This window comes from Belonocnema kinseyi, chromosome 10 (genome assembly GCF_010883055.1).
Source record: "Belonocnema kinseyi isolate 2016_QV_RU_SX_M_011 chromosome 10, B_treatae_v1, whole genome shotgun sequence".
In the NCBI taxonomy this organism is placed as follows: Eukaryota; Metazoa; Arthropoda; class Insecta; order Hymenoptera; family Cynipidae; genus Belonocnema; species Belonocnema kinseyi.
Genome location: NC_046666.1, coordinates 72,341,820 through 72,361,799, shown reverse-complemented (window position 1 = coordinate 72,361,799; position 19,980 = coordinate 72,341,820). Strand labels below are relative to the sequence as shown.

Genomic DNA, 19,980 nt, shown 5'->3' with positions numbered 1-19,980 from the left:
GAATTTCTTGAACTAATTTTACATCGTTTCAGAACGATTTCGCCCACACGAGGCACGACTACCACAACGGAAAAATTCATTACGACTGGTCCTGCTGGTGCGCCATCCGGTATTCCAGGACTGGAGTTGCTGGACAAGGAACTTCAAGATGTAAGCAATTCTAAACTTTCTCATTTTCTTCTAAACCTTCTAGTTAATTTTCTTTATTTTTATGTGATTTTCCTTTTAATATAAGAAAAGAAGAAATGGATAATTTAATCATTTCTTTGTTACTAAAAATTATTAATAATTTTTTTTTTATGTTAAGCATCCAGATGTTTTTTTTTTATGATTTGATACCACAAGCTTTTATATTGTCAAAAATAAACTTAGAAAAGAATTGTTTTCACTTCGCCATATTATTGATTTATGGAATGCTATTCTTAAAATATAAAACTGTGGTCGGTTTTATCAGAAACCTTTCTTAACCATAAAAAAATATTTCCAAAGAAAAGCTAAAGTTTAAAAAATGCCCTCACATTGAGAAAAATTTAGCTTGGGAAAACAAAAAGGTTGGGTTCTTATAGGAGAAGCAATAGCAGATTATGTACCTAGGCAGTAAAGTTGAACTTTATACGAGGATGCAGAATTTAACGTCTGAGCCGAAGGCGAGGACCGTAAAACGGCATCCGAGTATAAAACAACTTTACTGCCGTGGTGCATACGATACTTTATCTGAAATAGGTAGAATAAGAGCACTTTTTCTGGAAAAATGCGCTTGATTGTACTGCGTACGTACGCGCGTGGGGTGAAGTTGGAAGTCAAAAATCAACTTCGTAGTTAAACATAGTTTTAAAATGAATTCTTCTCACTCTTTTTTTACCTTTCTTTTACTTTTTACTCACTTCTTCCTCCTTGTTGTCACTTTATCTACCGCTCGTCGCAGTACAATAAAGTGCTATTTTACTGCCGCTCCGCGGGCAGATAAAGTACTCCTATTCTGCCTATTTCAGACAAAATATTTTATATGTACCCACAAAATGTTGCTTATTTTAACCAAGCATTTGTTAAGTAATTTTCTGCCCAAAATTCATATACATCAAATGTTTCGAAAATGGTGCGAAATATTGAAAAGTTACATATCCTAGTTAGTTAGAAAATACATATCTTCTTAAAAAGTTCACAATCTTTAAAACAAAAAAAAATTAGTCATAGATTCCATAAAATTCACAGACGAAATGAGCAAAAGCATAACAACCTAAACGACATATTTTATTGGATCAAAAATACTCTAAGATCTAGATAGATAATACATAATATGTATTATCTATCTCGAAGTAACATCCAATTCTTGATAAAAAAATCACTCACTAATGACCTAATTTAATAATTTATGGACACTTATATATTTCAGGAGATCTATTAATTGATACTCTTGAAGATTATAGTTCTACAATATTATTTCATTGGTTAAAAGTGTGACAAAAAAAACACGCTTAATAAAAATCACTAATTAAGTAAAATGTTGATCTAAGTACGCTTTTATATTTCAGGGGTGCACTCGTAGATATTATTAAAGACTAGCAGATTTGATTTTCTTAAATAAATTTATGAAAAATTAAGAATCCATTATTAAAAATAATTTTAGATATTATTAAATTATTTAAAAATAAAAAAAAATATATTTTTAACCATTTTGAATTGAAAACGTTAGAAAGCAAAACATTTCAGGGTAGAAAAATTCTGAAGAATGGAAAATATTTTGAATGGAATAACAAGAAAATAAAAAATAAATAAATAAAATTAACTAATTTTTAATTAAGAGCGTTTGAAATTGTATAATTTTAAATCAGACGCTCTCAAAATTGAAAAATTTCAGGCTAAAATTTTGAACATTGGACACTTTCATTAGAAACAAGTCAAAACTGTATTATTTATAATTAAAAGCGTTCATTATTGAAAACTATTGAGAACTAAATTAAATATTTCAAAGTCAAAGCTTCTTATATTCCAAAATTTTTAATTGTTATTAGATCAAAAAATTAGAATTTTAGATTAAATCTGATAACACTAATTTTTCAAAATTAAGTAATTTTAAATGCGAAACATTAGAAGTGAAAATATTTCTCGACGGAACATTGTATATCAAACATATCCGAACTTCTATTCAAGCTAAAAACATTTCGCATTAGTAAGAATTGTAATATGAAAATTTGTTCATACTCAAATCCTACAAAATCTCCATTATTTAAATTGAAAATCGAGCAATTATCAAGTCTTTCAGTTTGATATTCTACGGCTTCGAAGAATTAAAAAATAGACAATTTTGTACTTTTAACTTAAAGCCGAACAATTTAGAATATTTAAATTCAAAATTATTCAATTTAAAACGGACTAAAATTGAAACTAAACAATTTTTAATATTTGAATCTAAAATTATTCAATTTAAAACTGGCTTTCAATATAAAATTTTGTACTTTTGAAAGATTTATTAGTGAAATTTTTCTGAAATTTTTTAAATTTTAATTTGAAATTACGAAATTGTGAAATTTCTAAACTGAAACCACAAAAAATTAAGAAGTTTCAAACCAAATATTCTCAAACATAAGATTTTGAAGCAAAAAACGTTTGTTTTAAGTCCTCAAAAATAAACTGTTCTAGAATTTTATTATGTGATTGAATAGATTTTTTGATAAGAAAATATGATTTCTTTAAAAAAAGTCACTGCCATTTTCGCCGTGCAAAATTGAAGAATTTTAAATATTCTGAACCTTTAATGTTTGAAAATTGTTTAATACTTGAAAATGGTTTAAAATTATATGTTTTATAATTAGAAACTTTCAAAATTATTGAATTCAAACTTTGAAGCATAACAAATTAAACAATTCCACATTTCTTTTTAAAATTCATGCGTTCTTAAATTAGGATCTTAAAACTAAATCGCTAGGAATAATTAAATTTCAAATTGTGCATCACAATGTTTAAAATTCAATTATTTTAATCTAAAGTGAAAATTAATAACTTGAAAATCAACCATAAAGTATTTCGATGCAAGGTTAATAACTTGATATTGCTTTAAGTGGGAAAACAGTTTTATACATATTTCAAACTGACGAATACTAATAAACTGTCACATTAAAATGAAAAAAAATTCACGAGCCACTAAATATAGGAACTAGAAAACTGCAAAAATACCAAATTGATAACGTTGGAGACATGTAGTTTTGACCAAAACTCAACATTCACCTAATCTACCTCGGTTCTGATTAACTTGTTCGAATCCAACTTTTCATGTTAAGCCAGGTCCCCAATATCTCGGACGTGGTTTTTTTTTTCTTTAAAATTTAGAATCTGATTTTTTAGAGTACATTTGGTCTCTCTTGTGGAATTTCGATTTTGTGAGTTAGGCTCTTATGATTTGGCACCCTTCAGATGAGGAACTTCTAAAAATTTGGAATAAGTAGCGTGAGTTTGAGTTAGCGATACCAACCGATACTATCCAAAGTCGGAAAGTCTGTTAAAATTTCATTAACTATAGTAAAGTAGTAGTCAGCAAAAGTTGATCCGAGTCTTATAAGGTATGGGTGGCGATTGAGACTGCTATGGTTCCATGCAAGTAAAGCGTGGGATGGATAGGCCGCAATACATCGGACAGCAGTAGTTATGTGTCACGTCATGTACTGACTCTGGCCGATTGTTTGCCGATTAATAAAACCTGCTATAGAATCGCAGGTCTTGGTTTCCTCAGTCTCATAATTCTCATTCACCTGTCGAGTTGAAAACCAGTCGAGTTTTGCTTCCTTCTTATAAATTCCACCCTGTATGTACTAATTCTAACATTCATAATCGCACTTGTGATAGTGATTAAGTTTTAGTGATAAAAACACAATTAAGTCTGGATTAAGTTTATTGTAAAATCCTTATTTTCTTTAATTGTGGATTTTTACTATCAAATCATTTCTATACAGGTGCAACCTGGACAAAGCAAAACTGTTGCCTACAAGCAGGTTTCTTATCATTATAACAAGGACTTGGATGGAAAACCAATGGGTAAGTTTAATCATTTTTATTTATAATTAATCTGCCATTATTCTTTTTATCATAAGTTTATGATAAATATTGTATTCAAAAAGGATTTTCAAATATAAGAAAAATGGAAAGCCCTTTAAATGATTTTAATTCTTTGAATATTATAACCGAAACGTTTAAAAAATTGGATAATACTCTATCCAAGATTTCCAAAATCTCCGAAAGAACAATATTTCAATTAATAGTTCGTTGGTTCATGAATCATCGATTTCAAAACTTTTCAAAAATTACAAAATTACAGAGTTTTTAAAAATTTGGCGCTAAATATTTTTAGGCATTTCAGACACAAAACAAAAACTTTCATGAATTTTTTCAACATAATGTTCTTCAAGCTTTTAGATTGTATTAATTTTCATAAAATTTAATGCATAATTAGATAAATAATTATGAATTTCAAATGGATTTCCAAACGCTTCAATAGATTTTATAGACTTTTATAAAAATGTAAAATTGTATTTGTAGAACTTTTGTAAAATATTAGAAATGCAGGTTAACTTTAGTAGATTTGATTAATTTATTATGATATTCAAGGTATCTTAAGAATGTTATATTTTATGTTTTAAATTTGAAATGGATTTAAGAATTACTTTTAGGAGTCTCAAGAATTTTATGAGTTTGAAGTTTCCTATACCTATGAATGTAAAATTATTTTAAAGCATAAAAAACAAACTAAGGGTCCGAGTAAAAAACCGAAAACACCTTTAGATTCTTCTCCGAAATATCTAAATGCAGAAACATTTTTTTAAACAATTACGCTATTTATAATCCTTAAAAATTTGTTTAAACAAAGTAGAAAACTTTCCGTCACTCGCGATTATACAATTATTTGTTTTACAGTGAATAAATTATTATTTAAATATTATTATCGCCCTCAAAATTAATCATATACGTTTGCACAGTTCATTTCTCTTATGGATTTCAAACATTTGTAAGGCATTATAAACAAACTAAGGATCCAATCGAAAAACCAAAAACGCACACCTTTGTATTTCAACATCGATATTTTTTATTTTACAATCGGGTGTTAAAAAAATTGTATACTTTTTTTAAACAGATTTATGAAAATTATACACAGATAATTAAAAAATATATTAAGAAAAATGGCGAATTTAGATATTTCTGAGACTAATCCAAAAATGTTTTCGGTTTTTGGATCGGACATTGTGTTGTCACTTTACGAGTTTGGAGATGACACTTTTATTGCTAAAAAGTATGTTATAATATCGTGTATTTACATAAGTTTATAAATTGTTGTAAAAACTTCAAAAATGTTAAGAACCATTTAAATTGTTTAAACAATTATTTTTTCAAACAAAAAGAAGATTCTCTTATGTTTATTTTGATTATATACTCAAAGCTGGTCGGCAATTAATATATTTATTTATAAAAGTTGCAGAACTTTAAAAAATGATATAATTGTTTAAAAAGTGGCTAAAAAAAAGATCGAACCCTTAATTTTGTATTAAATGCATTAAGTTATGTACAAAATAAAAGAAATATAAGTGACTTCTTAAATCTCAAGGACACCGTTATTATACCCGCTCCACTATTTAAAAAAAGATTTTAAAAAAGGCACGTTTAGATATTTCTAAAACGGGCCCTAATGTGTTTTCGGTTTTTTTATCGGAACCTTACTTTGTTTATAGTAATAAATAAATTTATTTATTTTATTAATATTTATTAATTTTATTTGATAAATATGCAATTAAACAGAATTGCCAGTTAGAAACTTCAAAAATTGATGAATTTTCACTTGCAACAGTTAACGGTTTTAAAAGGATAATCAAGTTTTGAGATTCTTTTAGAAATTTGAATATTATCTATTGAATTTACAAAAATATCACGGAAATGTAAACAAAGTTTAAGAGACTTGACTAGAATAAAATTAATTTCAACAGATTTTATTAGTTTCAAGAGGTTTGAAGTTAAAGAAATTCAAAGTGTCGTATGATAATTAAAGATTACAAATTAAATACTTTCATGACATTTACCATCGCGTATATTCTAAAGGACATTGTTAGATATAGTGTCAAACATCGACTTCGGGCAGTATTAACATTATAATAAAAAGTATATTTATAATTTATACCAAGAAAGAGATTAATTATAGAACTAAATTATTACGCACAATATTAAGAAAACAACTCAGTAAATAATGATTATACCGATTCATGGCCTATTCGAAAATGATAACTTCAATAACTTGTTTTTCTTTACATTAAGAAATAGAGATTAAATGTCGAACCCAATTATTACACAAAGTATTATTCTAAATCGTGGCCTACTTGATAATGATAACTTCAATGACCTGTTTTCTAGCATGCCAGGAGGGCGAATTTTTAATTCGCACAATTTTACACAGGTTAAAAATTTTCATCGCATTTAAATAAATGTAAAAATTACTTTTCCAATTTTCAAAAATGTTTTCATTATTAGAAATAAAATATTAGGCAACTTCATTATATATAATTTTTTTCAAATGCGAGAATATAATAAGCATTCCTTGGTATATTGTCATTAATTTAAAAACACCTTTGAAATATCTATGCGTTTTTTGTTAGAAAAAAGTTAGCATATTAAAATATGTATCATATTAGTATATGAGGAATGACAAAAGATGGCAAAAAATATGAATAAATAAAAGTTAAATTTAAGAGATTTAAATTATTTAAAGATATTTCACATTGAAGAATTTTGAATGTTCTATAATCCAGAACGAAGTGTCTAGGCTCACTGAAAATATTTGTGCTAAGCTCACCGAAAGTCGGTGAACCTAGGTACGGTCAATTCAGAAAGATTTAAAACGTGCTTACAAGGTACTTTTCAAATAATTGTTTGAAATGCACAAATATGTTAGGAGATTTTGATAAACGAATAAAAAAATGTTCAAGATTGAAGATTTCTATGTACTATAATTTGTGATGTTCATCCTTTTATTATCACTATTAGATAGAATTTTTTCTCCAACTGCACCTGAGAATATATTTTGTGAATTTTAAAAAATTATCTTAAATATTTAAATCCTTTGAATAAGCCTTAAACTTTAAAAATGGTATGTTTTATCATCTCTATTTTGAAATTAATAAATTTTTTCCTTTTTAAAATTCCTTCATTTACTCGCATGTAGTTCTATTCTATTACATATATATTTATTCTGTATCTATTTTATTATACATATTTTTTAGATTATAGATTTTAATATTGAAAATATTTGTCCTCAACTGTATTTTGAAATAAACAGTCAAATAAATAAACTACTACTGGAAATAAAATGAAAAGGTAACTAACTCTAGGCGAAAAAATGAGTTTCAAGCTAAATCAAATGTTAAATCAGTAATGAAGAAGGGAGTGCCTGAATCCATTAATAAAAACGTTTCATTGAGGACCTTGCTCGAGCACAAAGGCCCGTCAATTACTCTTTAATTCACGACGCTATTCAACCAACGCTGATATTTTATCGGAAATATAAATCGTGGATCATAAGGTTGTTTTTTTCTGGTTAAAATTCGTATTGTGTGACTTCAAAAATAGTATGATTTAAAAAATAATAATAATCCAAAGAAACATTCATAATGTTAGATTTGCCACTGATAACGTTTATTATTCAAACTGATTAAAAGTAATATAACAGCCTGTGTTAAAGTTTATTATTTGATCCTTCAGTTACTTCTTGTAAATCAGACATTTAAAAAAACTATACTCTGGTAATGGGTACACAAGTAATTTTCATCCTCTATCAGGTTAAAGAAGCAAAAGAGTATCGACAGACCTTGTGTTGAGCCTGGATTTCCATATTTGGTTTGCCATGGCCTTGTCTGCAAGTACGGTTAATTGACGTGCCTTGAAAACGACACAACCAAAAAGATATATGTTCATCGAAAATACAGTTTTAAAAAAACTTTCAAATTGAACAATTACTTATCATTAATAATACTATTAACATTAAAATTAATTAAATGCATAACTTTTAACTAGTTTAATTTTTACTCATTTTATTCAAGCTTTAGATCCATTTAAAATTTTTAAAAACTCTTCCTACTTTTTATTATTACTACAATGAATAAAAAAGAGAACGATTGTTTAAAAAAAACAAGATTTGACAATTAGAACTGCCAATAGGTAGAAAATGCATTTTGTACTTCTGGGCAGTGTTTTACTATTAACAATGACTAGTATCCTAACTACCGACACAATTTTGTACCTCATATAAATAAAAAATAATTCTGGTACTTTTATGGAAAATAATAATAGATAACAATTATTAAAAAATGCTAGTCATTACTGTATTAGGATCGCAGAATGTCTCGCCAAGTTTACCTTCATAAATTATAATCTCATTAATTTTTAGTATTTTCATCTATAATTTCTTGCATAAAAAAAACATTTAATTAATTAATTTTTAAATTGTGTTTGATAAATCTGTAAAAGGGGTTTAGGAAAGTTTAGATTATAAGATAACTTCTTTCGAGGATTTGTGCCATACAATACATTTTTGAACATTTTTTTTTTAATTTATAAGTAAGAGATTTTTCAATCAATCCATTTTTTTATATTTCAGATTCGTGGGCAATGTCGGATAATCTAACGAACAAGACCGGACCGGCCTTGATGTGAGTATAGCTTCTTACCGGAAAATACAAAAATACATTACTATCTGAACTTTTGCCAAGAGAAACGTACGCAATACTTTTGTGAGAGCCTAGAAGAGCAAATATCATCTGCACCTAAAATTTTCTAGAGCATATATATCAAATAAAAGTCCATTATGAGAGACTAATTTGCTGACATAAAATCCACTTAACAGCGGGTATTACAGAAAACTTCCAGAAAATCAAACAATTTTCAAGTCGTTTAATAAAAAAGTCTTTTCATAACCCAATAAGCACAACTTTTTTAAGGATTTTAGAACGCACCATGATAGGGAAACATTAAGAAAATATCTCGAGAGATAGAGAAGCTTTTAAAATATTAGATTATTATAAACATTTCTAAGAAACCTTATATTTCACTTGTAAAATTTTTAGTTCATTTTAAGGGATTTCAAAAGTTTAACAATTTTTGAAGGATTTAAAGTTATTGTTACTTTGGAACATTCATAAGAGATCAACACAATTTTTTATTCAAATTATGTCCAAAATTATTTCTTCCTCTCGTAAGAACGTAAAACATTTTTACGTGATTTTTATTCGCATAAGAGTGAAAATACCCATTATTTAAAAAAGTAAGAAAACAATCACCATTTCATTGGTAATAATTATTTTTATAGGACAAAAGCGTTTGGAAATTAAAATCCCAAAATAATTTTAAAAAAACACTATCGAATAAATGTTTGCGAGTTAAAAAATGTTTTCAAACATTAGCAATTTTTTAATTTAAATTCCAAATAAATATTTCTTAATTTCGGTAAAAACAGTTTCATATTGTCAAAATTGAAAATTCAATACAATTAAAAAGAAAGAAGAATGAAATAAACCAACAATAATAAATAAAGAAGAATTGAGTTATTTCAACCAGGTTCGAAAAACTAACATGAACAATTGTTATAAAATACAGTTTTTGATATTCCCTTTCAATTTGTGGGAAATTGTTTTAAAAATTCTCTTAAATATTTGTTGATCAATAAAAGATGTTTAGTGCAAACACATTGTTTTTGTAAATGAAAAAAACATAAAAATAAGATTGTTATCTTAGATATTTTTGTAAGAGTATTGTAGTTCGAAATCCGAAAATTAGTACCTATCTTAATTTGAAAACAGTATTGGAAAGAATATTTATTTTTGAAGAACATTCAAACAGAAAAAAAGGAAAGTTGATGTACAATATGTTTATGATGAAGAGTTGAGTTTTCTGATTTATTTTCGAAGACGAATTGGAAATTCTTTTTAAATTTTTACAGCGACTCATTTGTTGAACGTAATTTCGAAGAGTCGCGTACAACAAGAAGACACCATAGTCCAGAACCAACCAAGTCAGTTGCCAGAGAATTGGTTAGTACATGCATTAAAACCTAGCAGCTTAATTTTGTTTATTTCACTCTTTTTCTCAAACTTATTCCATGTAAGCCTATTCCTAAATATATTTGGCTTAATGGTATAATAATATTATATAAATTTTAATATGCAGCTATACAGTGATAACACTGTCAAATCACGAAATCCATCACCACTTCGATCAAGACAGAAGGATGTTTTCTTCCAAGAAAGCAAAGAGAGTAAGTGAAAATAAATATTTTAAGATATTTTTTTTCCAAAGATTCATCAATGTACTACTTTAAAATTAACAAAAGAGTTTCAAAGATTTCAATAATATTTTAAAGATCCAGATATGAACATTTTTTATCCAGGTTTAAAAAGAATCTATTGCTTTTAATGTTTCTAATTTCTTCGATAAATCCGAGAACTTTAGAGCTTTGATTTATTGGGAAAAATGTCAACCGAAATTCTGGTTATTTTGGAATCAGATTAGGGAACTAAAATACTAACTATGTAAACAAAATAACCTACATGTGTTCGTAGCTAATACATTCCGTTCGGTGCATAAAGTTGTTTCACAGAGATGCTTTTGTTTTTTATTCTTGTTTTTTTTTAATTATCTCTTTTCAATACTTGAAGTTTAGAAGCACATAAGTGCATAATGAAAGTAATGATGTTCAAATGATAATATACGAAATTTTACTCTATCTCGTGTTTGCTTAAGCCATTCGAAGACACCAGTATCCAAGATCACATAATTATTTTCCAACCATGTATACAGTAGAGAAACAACTCGCAAAACATTTAAAGTGGGAAGCACGCACTTTTAATTGCGTATCGAATAATGCATGACGCATTATGCTATTTAATAACGAGACATACGAAGAAGTTATTGAACAGAAAATCACTTACTTTTATAAATATTATATTAATCGTCTACGAAAAACAGAATTTTCACCATTCTGACGTCAACACTTCACAGTTCAAGGTTACCAAACACTGCAGTGAGAATCCGATGCTTGAGTTCAATCACACTTCTCTTTTTAACATATGAGATTAGACAATGAGGTGCGATCGAATTCGAAACTATGGTTTCGAGATCTCTCTTTCTATCGTATAAGGTATACAAAGAAGATTCGATTGTGTTCCAATGACCAGTCATTCTTGTCGTTTCGAACCGATCATACTCCTCTCTGTCTATCCAATAGGACAGAAAAAGAACTTTCAAAGCCATCGCTTCGAATACGCGTGTTGGTTAGCTACGATAGCGCCACTAATTTAGAACTATTGACAAGAAAGTTGAATTTTAATTAAATATTAACAAGTAATATTATACTAAATAATTAATTTTAAACCATAGTATAACATTTTTGATTAAAATTAATTGATCTTCACTGCACCTTTTCATTAACATTGCTCCAATAACTTCGAGATACCCAACAGTTCGCTTGTCAGATGTCGCTGTTGCCAAGGTCAAAGAGATGTACCTACAGGCGCATTCGAGTCAACCGTACTCACAGTGCGGCGTCAATTCTCGAAAGGCTCCAGTCAGGAACATGAAACCATTTGAACCATTTCCAATCGGAATGCCTAATATACTTGACTGAGTATTTGCGCACTGCGGCTATTTCAAGGAGACAGTCGCAACCGCTCTCGCCGGTCGCCCTGCTCCTCTAAGAAAATGCGGGGGCCAACAGTTCTAGGGACTATTAAATCAGTCCCTGTTACATTGGAGCTCTGGTGTATTTGAAATTGTACAACAGAATGAAATTAATATTGCAAATTAATTCTTTTGAAATATGTTAATATATTTGTTGTTTTATTTACTACGTTTCTTTAATTTTATTTTTCAGTTAATAAAAAAATTTTAAATTCTTAGTTTAGTCTATAAAAAATAAATTAATTCCCTTTATCATAATTAAGAGTTTTATATATAAAACTATAAAAATGTTCATGAAGTCCTTGAATTCCTTGAATGCTTTGAATTCTCTGTACTCTTTTCATTCCTTTAATTTCATAAATACTTGGATTTTCCTTAGTGCTACGTGAAATTCTCTAAATTCCTCAAATATCCTTAATACTTTTAAATCTCTCAAATTCTCCAAATTTCCGGAATGCATTGAATATTCAGAATTCTTAGAATTTTTTGAATATTATAAATTTCGGACAATCTCGAGTTTTTAGAAATCTCTGCAATCCTTGATTTGTCTAAATTTCCTGAAGACTTTGAACGTTCTGAATTCCTGAAATTTTTTGAATGTCCTGGATTTCTTGAACATTATGAAATCCTTGCTTTCTTTAAATCCCCTAAATTCCTTTAATATTTTGAATTCTCTTAATTTCTCGAATTCTCTAAATTCTCCGAAATTCTTAAAATGCTCTGAAATCTTCGAATATCCTGAATTAATTCAATATTCGTAATTCGTGGAATTATTTGAAATCGTTGGATATTAGGAATTTTATGAATATTCGGAATTCCTTAAATATTTCAAATTCTCTAAATCCTTAAATACTTATGAATTCTTTAAAATATTTTGAAGTCCTTGGACTTCTCAGAATTTATGAAATTCAAGCAATTTAGATAATGAGGGAATTCCGTGAAATCAGGGAATTTCAAGAATATCAAAATATTACAAGGAATTTAAGAATGTAGACAAATTTAGACGATTCAGAGAATTTAGATGAATATAGAAGATTTCATGGAAGTTAAAAAGTTCAAAAGAATTCAAAGGAATGAACTCAAATGACTCATTTAACAATGACATTTATACATGAAATTTAACCAGTTCACTGTATAATAACTTTAAGCTGAAATTTTCTTTAAAAAATTCAATAAATCGTTAAGAACTGAATATTTTTTACATAGTTTTTCAACTTTCCAATCCCCTTTTCACACTAACCTATAAATAAATTGCAAAATTTCGCATGAAAAATATATTTTCTTTATATTTGTATATTATAAATTGGCAATACAGTGTTTCCCGCGCGTACAAATGCTAGTAAAAAATTAAAAGTCATTACTCCTAAACTTCCAGGTTATCGGACCGAACCAAGGTCTTTGACAAGCACTTCACAAGAAGTGATTGAGGATATTACACCTGCTGTGCCAGCGAATTTGGCACCAGGTCCAAACACTAAAGTAACGACCACTATCAAGACCTACACCTATGAACTTCCTGGAGCACCCGATACTTATTTGAATAGCAGTACTCTGGCCAAAAATATCGACAAGTCCGTTTCTTATACTTTACCCAAGGATTCAACAACCCAGAAAACAATTACATATGAGGTACTAAAATTAAAAATGTTTAAAAAATAAACACAGAACTATAAATATGAAAAACGACACCATAGACACCTAATAAATCTATTTACAAATTGCAGGTGGATCAAAAGGGATACCGTTCAGCAAGTCCCGTGAGGTACTCTCCGATCGAAGTTCCCACAAAATCGAAAACGGTTCACGCTGAGGAAAAATACTTCCGGGAGGAACGCCATGGTTATAGACCGTCGAGTCCAAGTTATCAAACCTCCAGCAACACTACGACTCTTTATCGCGGAACCCCATCACCAACTGGAACTTCCAGCCTCCGAAGAAGGGACAAGTACTCAGACATCAATGGATACGGACCTCGAGGACCTGGAGATTACACTGATCACTCCGAGGTCAAGAGTACAACCTTCTACCAAAGTCCACCTGATCCTGTGAGTGAAACTCGAACTGAAGTGATCGAAGAACATTACACCAGCAGATCCCGCAGTCCACCTAGAACGTATTATCCACCAGTCCAGTCGACTGCGAAAGAAACGATTTACAAATTCGAGCAACAATCCAGCAAGAATTCCGAAGACCTTCGTCCCAAACCTTTCCCTACAGGAGGAGTCAAGGTTTATCCTGCTAAGCCACCGGTCAGTCAAGAACCACCAGCTAAACTTGAAGACCTGATGGCTTCCTTCTCCGAATCTGAGGTAGGATTTTTGGTTTCTTACTTTTGATTCTTAGTCCAGGAATTTAAAGAATAGAATTTCTAGGGCTAGAACTCACTTCAGAGATCAAAAATAGAGTTCATAGTAGAATCAGGTTTAAATAATAGTAGCATAATAGTAGCATGAAAATTTTAAATGATAAACTAAGGGATCACAGCTCAAAAGGAGCTCAGAAAAAGGAAATAGGGTAATTTTCTCACGAAAAATGGGAAACATTAAAATCGTTTTACATGTCAAAAAGAACAATCTTTTTATAAGAAATGTTATATTTTCAAATAATTTTCAATGATTTATGCTATTAAAATTTTTTTAAATTGGATATACGTAGGTCGTTGGAAATCTATTCACAATGATATGAAAAAAGTCAGAAAAAAAATTAAATGAGTTAAATATACAATTTTGATATGTTTAATATTGTTCTAATAAATATTTCTTTCTAAGATTTTTCAATTCTTCCTTACTAAACTCTCAATGTAAATTTAAAACTACCTTCTTAAGTAGAGCGAAGTAAAAATGTTTAAATTATTCCAATCGTTTGAGCTGAGGAATAAAAATTTGTGTGTCGACATCCACAAATTCACAATTCTTAAGCCAATAGGAAATATTTTAAATTTGAAATCGCTAAATTTTACTGATTATAATTTTTTTTTAGTTTTGTCGAATACCAACCCAGAAGTTTTTTGTCCCCTCAGCTGAAACGATTTGATTTATTCTAGCATTTTCACTCTTATTTAAAAAGTACTACATAATTTGTAACTATTCCGATTTTATATTGGATAACAACTTCTGTCTCCAGTTTTCACATTTTCAACATGCTTTAAAATGTTTTACTTTTAAACTTTTTTTTAAACAGTATTTATTTGTAATGCTTCAGCACCTGAAACGATTGCTTTATCTATTCATAAATAATTTATTTAAGTGCTATAATTGCTTTAATTTGTATTCAATAATGGATACACTTAGTAATTTTAGAGAATTTCCTGCGTAATAAAAATTTTGTATTTTCAAATATCGTATATTTAAAGAGAAAAGGGGGCTTTTTAGAATAGGTAAAAAGGGGTATTTCAAGAAAAAAGGGAAAACTAACAAAAAAAGGGAAGACTGTACACACTGTTAACTTATATGTATATAAATCGTTTTTCTTAACAAAGAAAATTAGATCAAACACTATAAGTATAAAAAATGCATCAAATAATTAACAATATGTACTAACTATATGTACTAACAATATGTATTAACAATATGTACTAATTTTGAATTCTATACAGATATTTTGAATTTCAAAAATATTTTGATATTGTTTGATGAAATTTTGAAATTAATTTTTTAATTCAACTTCTTATGCCAGAGTTCCTACAGAATTTTGATTTCCAAATTTTCAGATTTCCTTTAAAAATGCTAAACCTTGCGCTGATAATTTCAAGAAAAATATAAATGGAGCAGAATAACTGAACCACATTAATCAAATTGAATTCTGATTACAAACATTTGCAAAGATGAAGAAAATATTTGAAAATTAATTTCTATTTCACTAATTCTAGTAAAATTATTAAATATTTTCTAAACACGATCAATTTAACTTTTACGTATTTTTAAATCCCAGACATTTCTGCATAAATAAAATTATTTTGAAATAAATAAACTTCCAATTTTACGGACGCCCGTATTATAATTATTCTTGAACTAAAATATTTCGAAAAAGTTCAACTTATAAAATTGCATTATTTTAAAATGAAACAAGTTTATAGCTTTAATGCATTTTGAACTTGGGTTGTCTGAATTAATTTTTTTTTCTTTTAAAGGTTTCCGCTTAATTTCAACTTCATTCTTTCTAAACTAACAAATTTCTAATGTGTATAAAGGATGAATTCTTTTATTTAGCATTGTTCATTCTTCAAGCCATTTCATTCAAATATTGTTAAATTTGCAACTCACTTATTTTTAAATTGTCCAATTCTAAGACTTTTTTATTTTTCACCGCTTCCAATTCGCTACGTTTTTCTCTTAAATGTGATCAAATCAAATTTCTGATGTCAAAACTCTTTAAATTTATTATATAATTAATTTTAGAAGAATATTGCATTAGAAATAACATATCGACAAATAAGACTTTCATTAGAAATTATGCTGCGAAATAGTAAGATTAAAATAGGAATTTATTCATTTTTATTATTCACATTTTACAAATTAAAATGGTACAATGTGGAAAGATTTTTGTATTAAAAAGTCCATTTAATTCAAACACAGTAAAACCCTGAGTTGAAAATTTAAATATTTGATTTAAAATTAATGTAATTTATTGAAAATTCGCATTTTTTGGAATTTTTTTTAAACCCTGTACTATGTTTAGCCGAAGACGGAAAATAAAAAAGAATAGATGAATTTATAGTATATTCAGACAAGTTTGTAATTGAAATTTATTTGAAATTTGTATTTCCTCGATTTAGAAACTTTCTTAATTTAAATATTTTCAAATAGGTATACTTTTTCAGTGTTATCAATAATATAAAAAAATAGTACAATTTTGAACGCTTTTGAGCTTTCATTCGAAAATAATTTAATTTCACATTCATTAAATTTAAATGATTTCATTCGAAACTCTTTTCATTAAAAAAATTATAGTTGCGAAGGTTTTCAATTTTATATTATTAAATTTGAAATGTATTTAAAAGTTTTGATATCAAACACTGTAATTGAAATATTAAATTAGTCAGTATTTAATCAATGAATAAAAAAATTGTTTAAATCAATTAAAATTGTACAATTTTTTACGTTTATAATTTTTAATTTAAAAGCTTCAGTGTGATTGAATTTAAAACTAAGTAGAGAACTAGTAAAAAAAACGGAAAAGTCGATTAGTCGTCTTTTTCCATAAAGTCGAGAAAAGTCGCACGATCCGACAATATAATAATTAGAGATTTGCATGAAAATTCTGGAATGAATTAAGCAATAAAAAATTTAATTATTTCATGAATAATTATTTCAGGAAAAAAATAATTTAAAAAAATGCGAATATAAAGAGTTCTCAGTTTACTTACGAAACTTTTATTCTTGAAAAGGCCACACGTAAGACACATTAAATTGATTTCTAAATTAATTTATCAATCAGATTGATTTTCACTGTTGAGTTCTGAAGCAACTTGCGTAAAGAGAGACTCCCACGTCCAAACTTCATCCGCTTCTTTCACCGACTTCTCAGAATACAATCTCTTTGTGAAAATTGCGAGATTGACGCCATCCACTGTTGCGAATTTCACATTTTTTACAAGTTCAGTGTCGAGTTCTTTATAAGCTGCTACTCGATTTACGCCCTCTCTGAAATCGAATCATCAATTAAATTAATAATCTTCTTGGTTTATTTAAGAATAAGTAGTAAATCATTAAGGCCAAGAGAGATGAGACTTGTAATCCTAAATCATTTCAAACTCAACTCTTTTGACTTTTACATGATAGAATCCAAAGTTTAAAGAATGTGTAAACAATTGAAAGAAACCAAATACCAATAAAATAACAAAAAAACAACAGAAATAAAGACGGAAATAACTGAAGAGAACCTATTTTTGTAACTTTATTGAAAACATCTAATTTGAACGATTAAATTATTGCGTGACAAATATTATGAATGCAAGTTTAAATTTTAGTACCTATTTACATGCTTTTCTTTACAGGTTGAAAAAATAAAGATAAATTTTAACAGTGAAATATTTGAGTCACTCCTACAATTATTTTTATACAAAGTAACTTAAAGTTTAAAGATGTCGAAGACTTTTTAAATTTTAAACTTTAAACGTGATTATCTATTTTTTTCGTTTGGATTTTCGCAGAGAGAAGTTTTGAATGACATCGACAGGAATGGGAAGGTTCAACGAAAGACAAAGGAGACGTTTAAAAAAGAAGTCGAATTTTCAACAAATACTCCGCCCAGAAGCAAGGCAGGATCTCCCGTTTACTATCCACCAGGATCTGAATTATCGAAACGAGATGGAAGTGGATCCATGTCACAATCTGGCGTAAGTAACTCTTTTTTTATTTACTTTGAATTTTATATTTTTTTAAACTCTATTTTTATAAATTTATTTATAAAGTTATTTTTGATAGAAATTCTATGAATTGAATTTAGAATACATATTTTCACTTGGCAATCTCTCAATGTCAAACTTGAGAATATTTTATTCAGGAATCTATGCACTTTTAAATAAATGAACGATTTAATTCTAAAAGAAAGAGGCTTCAAGTTTTTAATTGTTGTAATTTAGATGCGCATTTTCATCATCCTCATCTACAAAATTAATAAAAGGGAGTCAAAGTTCCAATCTTTAACATTTGAATAATTAAAATTGACCTAGACACATTTGAATTTTTTTAAAATTAAGATTTTAAAGATATTATTTTTTTTAACTTAAAATCCTAAACCTTGGAAAGCACCGATTATAATTTTCCAATGTAACCATTTTTCTTTAGACTTCAGGCCATGTAACACAGAGGCGGCGGATCCATATAGGGGGCAATGCCCCCTCTATAAATCGACCAGGCAGGGGCAAAGTATTGATTTTCCCGCCTCTGAAATCGAATGATTAAATTCATCGGATCGTCGGAAATAGAAATCATTCAATTCTTTCTTGCTTTGTTCAAGCTTTGAAATCTATCTGTAATCTTTGTGAAATAATAGAAATCTTTTAAATCTGTCCGAAATATTTGAAATCTTTGTAAAATCTTTGATATATCATTGCAGTCTTTGTGAAATGTTTGGTATTTGTGAAATTATTTCAATCTTTTTAAAATCTTTTTAAAATCTTTAGAAAATCATAGAAATCTATTAAACCTATTAGAAGTCTTTGAAATCTTGGTGAAATCTTTCGGAAATCTTTACGAAATAAAATCTTTCGGAAATCATTGGAAATAAAATCTTTCGGAAATAATGGAAGTCTTTGAAATCTATCTGAAATCTTTACGAAATATTTGAAATCTTTGTGAATTCTTTAAAAATCTTTGCGAAATATTTGAAATATTCGGTAATATTTGTGAAATTATTGAAATCTTTGTGAAATATTTGTGAATTTAAAAAAAATCTTTGTCAGATATTTCAAATATTTTCAAAATATTCGGTAATGTTTGTGAAATTATTGAAATCTCTGTGAATTATTTGAGAAATTCTTGAAGTCTTTACGAAGTCTCTTAAACATATCCGAAGTCTTTTAAATCTTTGTGAAATCATAGAAATCATTGAAATCTTTGTTCAATCTTTGAAATCTATCTAAGATCTTTTAAATCTGTCCGAAATATTTACGAAATATTTGAAATCTTTGTGAAGTCTGAAAAATTATTGCAATATTTTTTAAAACTTTGTCAAATCTTTAAATCTATCCGGAATGTTTCCGAGACCTATGAAATCTTTCGGTAATCATTGAAATGTTTAAGCAATCTTTGAAATATTTGTGAAATCTTTGGCAATATGAATTTTATGCCTGTATTTATTATTTACTATTTATTGTTTATTTCTTATATATGTTAAATTAGTACATAGTATAATATTATTATACTAGGTTAAAATTGTACTATTCAATATTAAAAGTCTATGACCCTGCCCCCCTCTAGAAAAGAAAGGCTCCGCCGCTTTTGATGTAACGCCCGATTCCTACATACCCCCCTCCGCCTAAAATGACGTAATAATTTACGTCTACGCGAATTGAGATAACCAGTACAAAAAATAAAAAAATTAAATTAAAGACACTAAGAAAAGTTTGTATGGTCTCAAATGCAATTACAAAAAAATTATTTTGAAAATTTGTCGTTCTATTTCCTGCAATGTGTGTACAATTTATACATGATATTTTTTTTTTTATTATTACAGCATTAAGCCATTTCCCTTTCGAGGTAGGCGTGACTCACTCGGTAGGGGAAAGAAGTAGTGTGTGGAAGGGATAGAGATTTTTCAGATTGATCCAGAATTCTC

At 28.0% G+C, this 19,980-nt stretch overlaps 3 protein-coding genes across 4 annotated transcripts in view; 1 reads left to right on the top strand and 2 right to left on the bottom strand.

The window, feature by feature from the left end:
* Positions 1-11,217, bottom strand: part of LOC117181416 (protein Peter pan) — a 59,300-nt gene extending 48,083 nt beyond the window's left edge. The window contains exon 1 of the mRNA XM_033374042.1: positions 10,953-11,217. The gene's annotated coding sequence lies outside the window, so the exon portion shown is untranslated. The remainder of the gene's footprint in view (positions 1-10,952) is intronic.
* LOC117181414 (mucin-5AC) overlaps positions 1-19,980 on the top strand; it is a 48,316-nt gene that overhangs the window by 23,490 nt on the left and 4,846 nt on the right. Inside the window, exons 4-11 of the mRNA XM_033374040.1 lie at positions 33-150; positions 3,948-4,029; positions 8,627-8,678; positions 9,965-10,055; positions 10,192-10,279; positions 13,076-13,329; positions 13,425-14,009; positions 17,852-18,037. Coding sequence (XP_033229931.1) covers positions 33-150; positions 3,948-4,029; positions 8,627-8,678; positions 9,965-10,055; positions 10,192-10,279; positions 13,076-13,329; positions 13,425-14,009; positions 17,852-18,037 — 1,456 coding nt within the window. The remainder of the gene's footprint in view (positions 1-32; positions 151-3,947; positions 4,030-8,626; positions 8,679-9,964; positions 10,056-10,191; positions 10,280-13,075; positions 13,330-13,424; positions 14,010-17,851; positions 18,038-19,980) is intronic.
* The window catches only part of LOC117181417 (tctex1 domain-containing protein 2-like), a 12,925-nt gene continuing 9,994 nt past the window's right edge, over positions 17,050-19,980 (bottom strand). Inside the window, exon 2 of one of the 2 annotated variants that reach the window (XM_033374046.1) lies at positions 17,050-17,342. In XM_033374046.1, coding sequence (XP_033229937.1) covers positions 17,129-17,342 — 214 coding nt within the window. In that variant the 3' untranslated portion in view covers positions 17,050-17,128. The remainder of the gene's footprint in view (positions 17,343-19,980) is intronic. The other variant, XM_033374045.1, reaches the window with a different exon arrangement.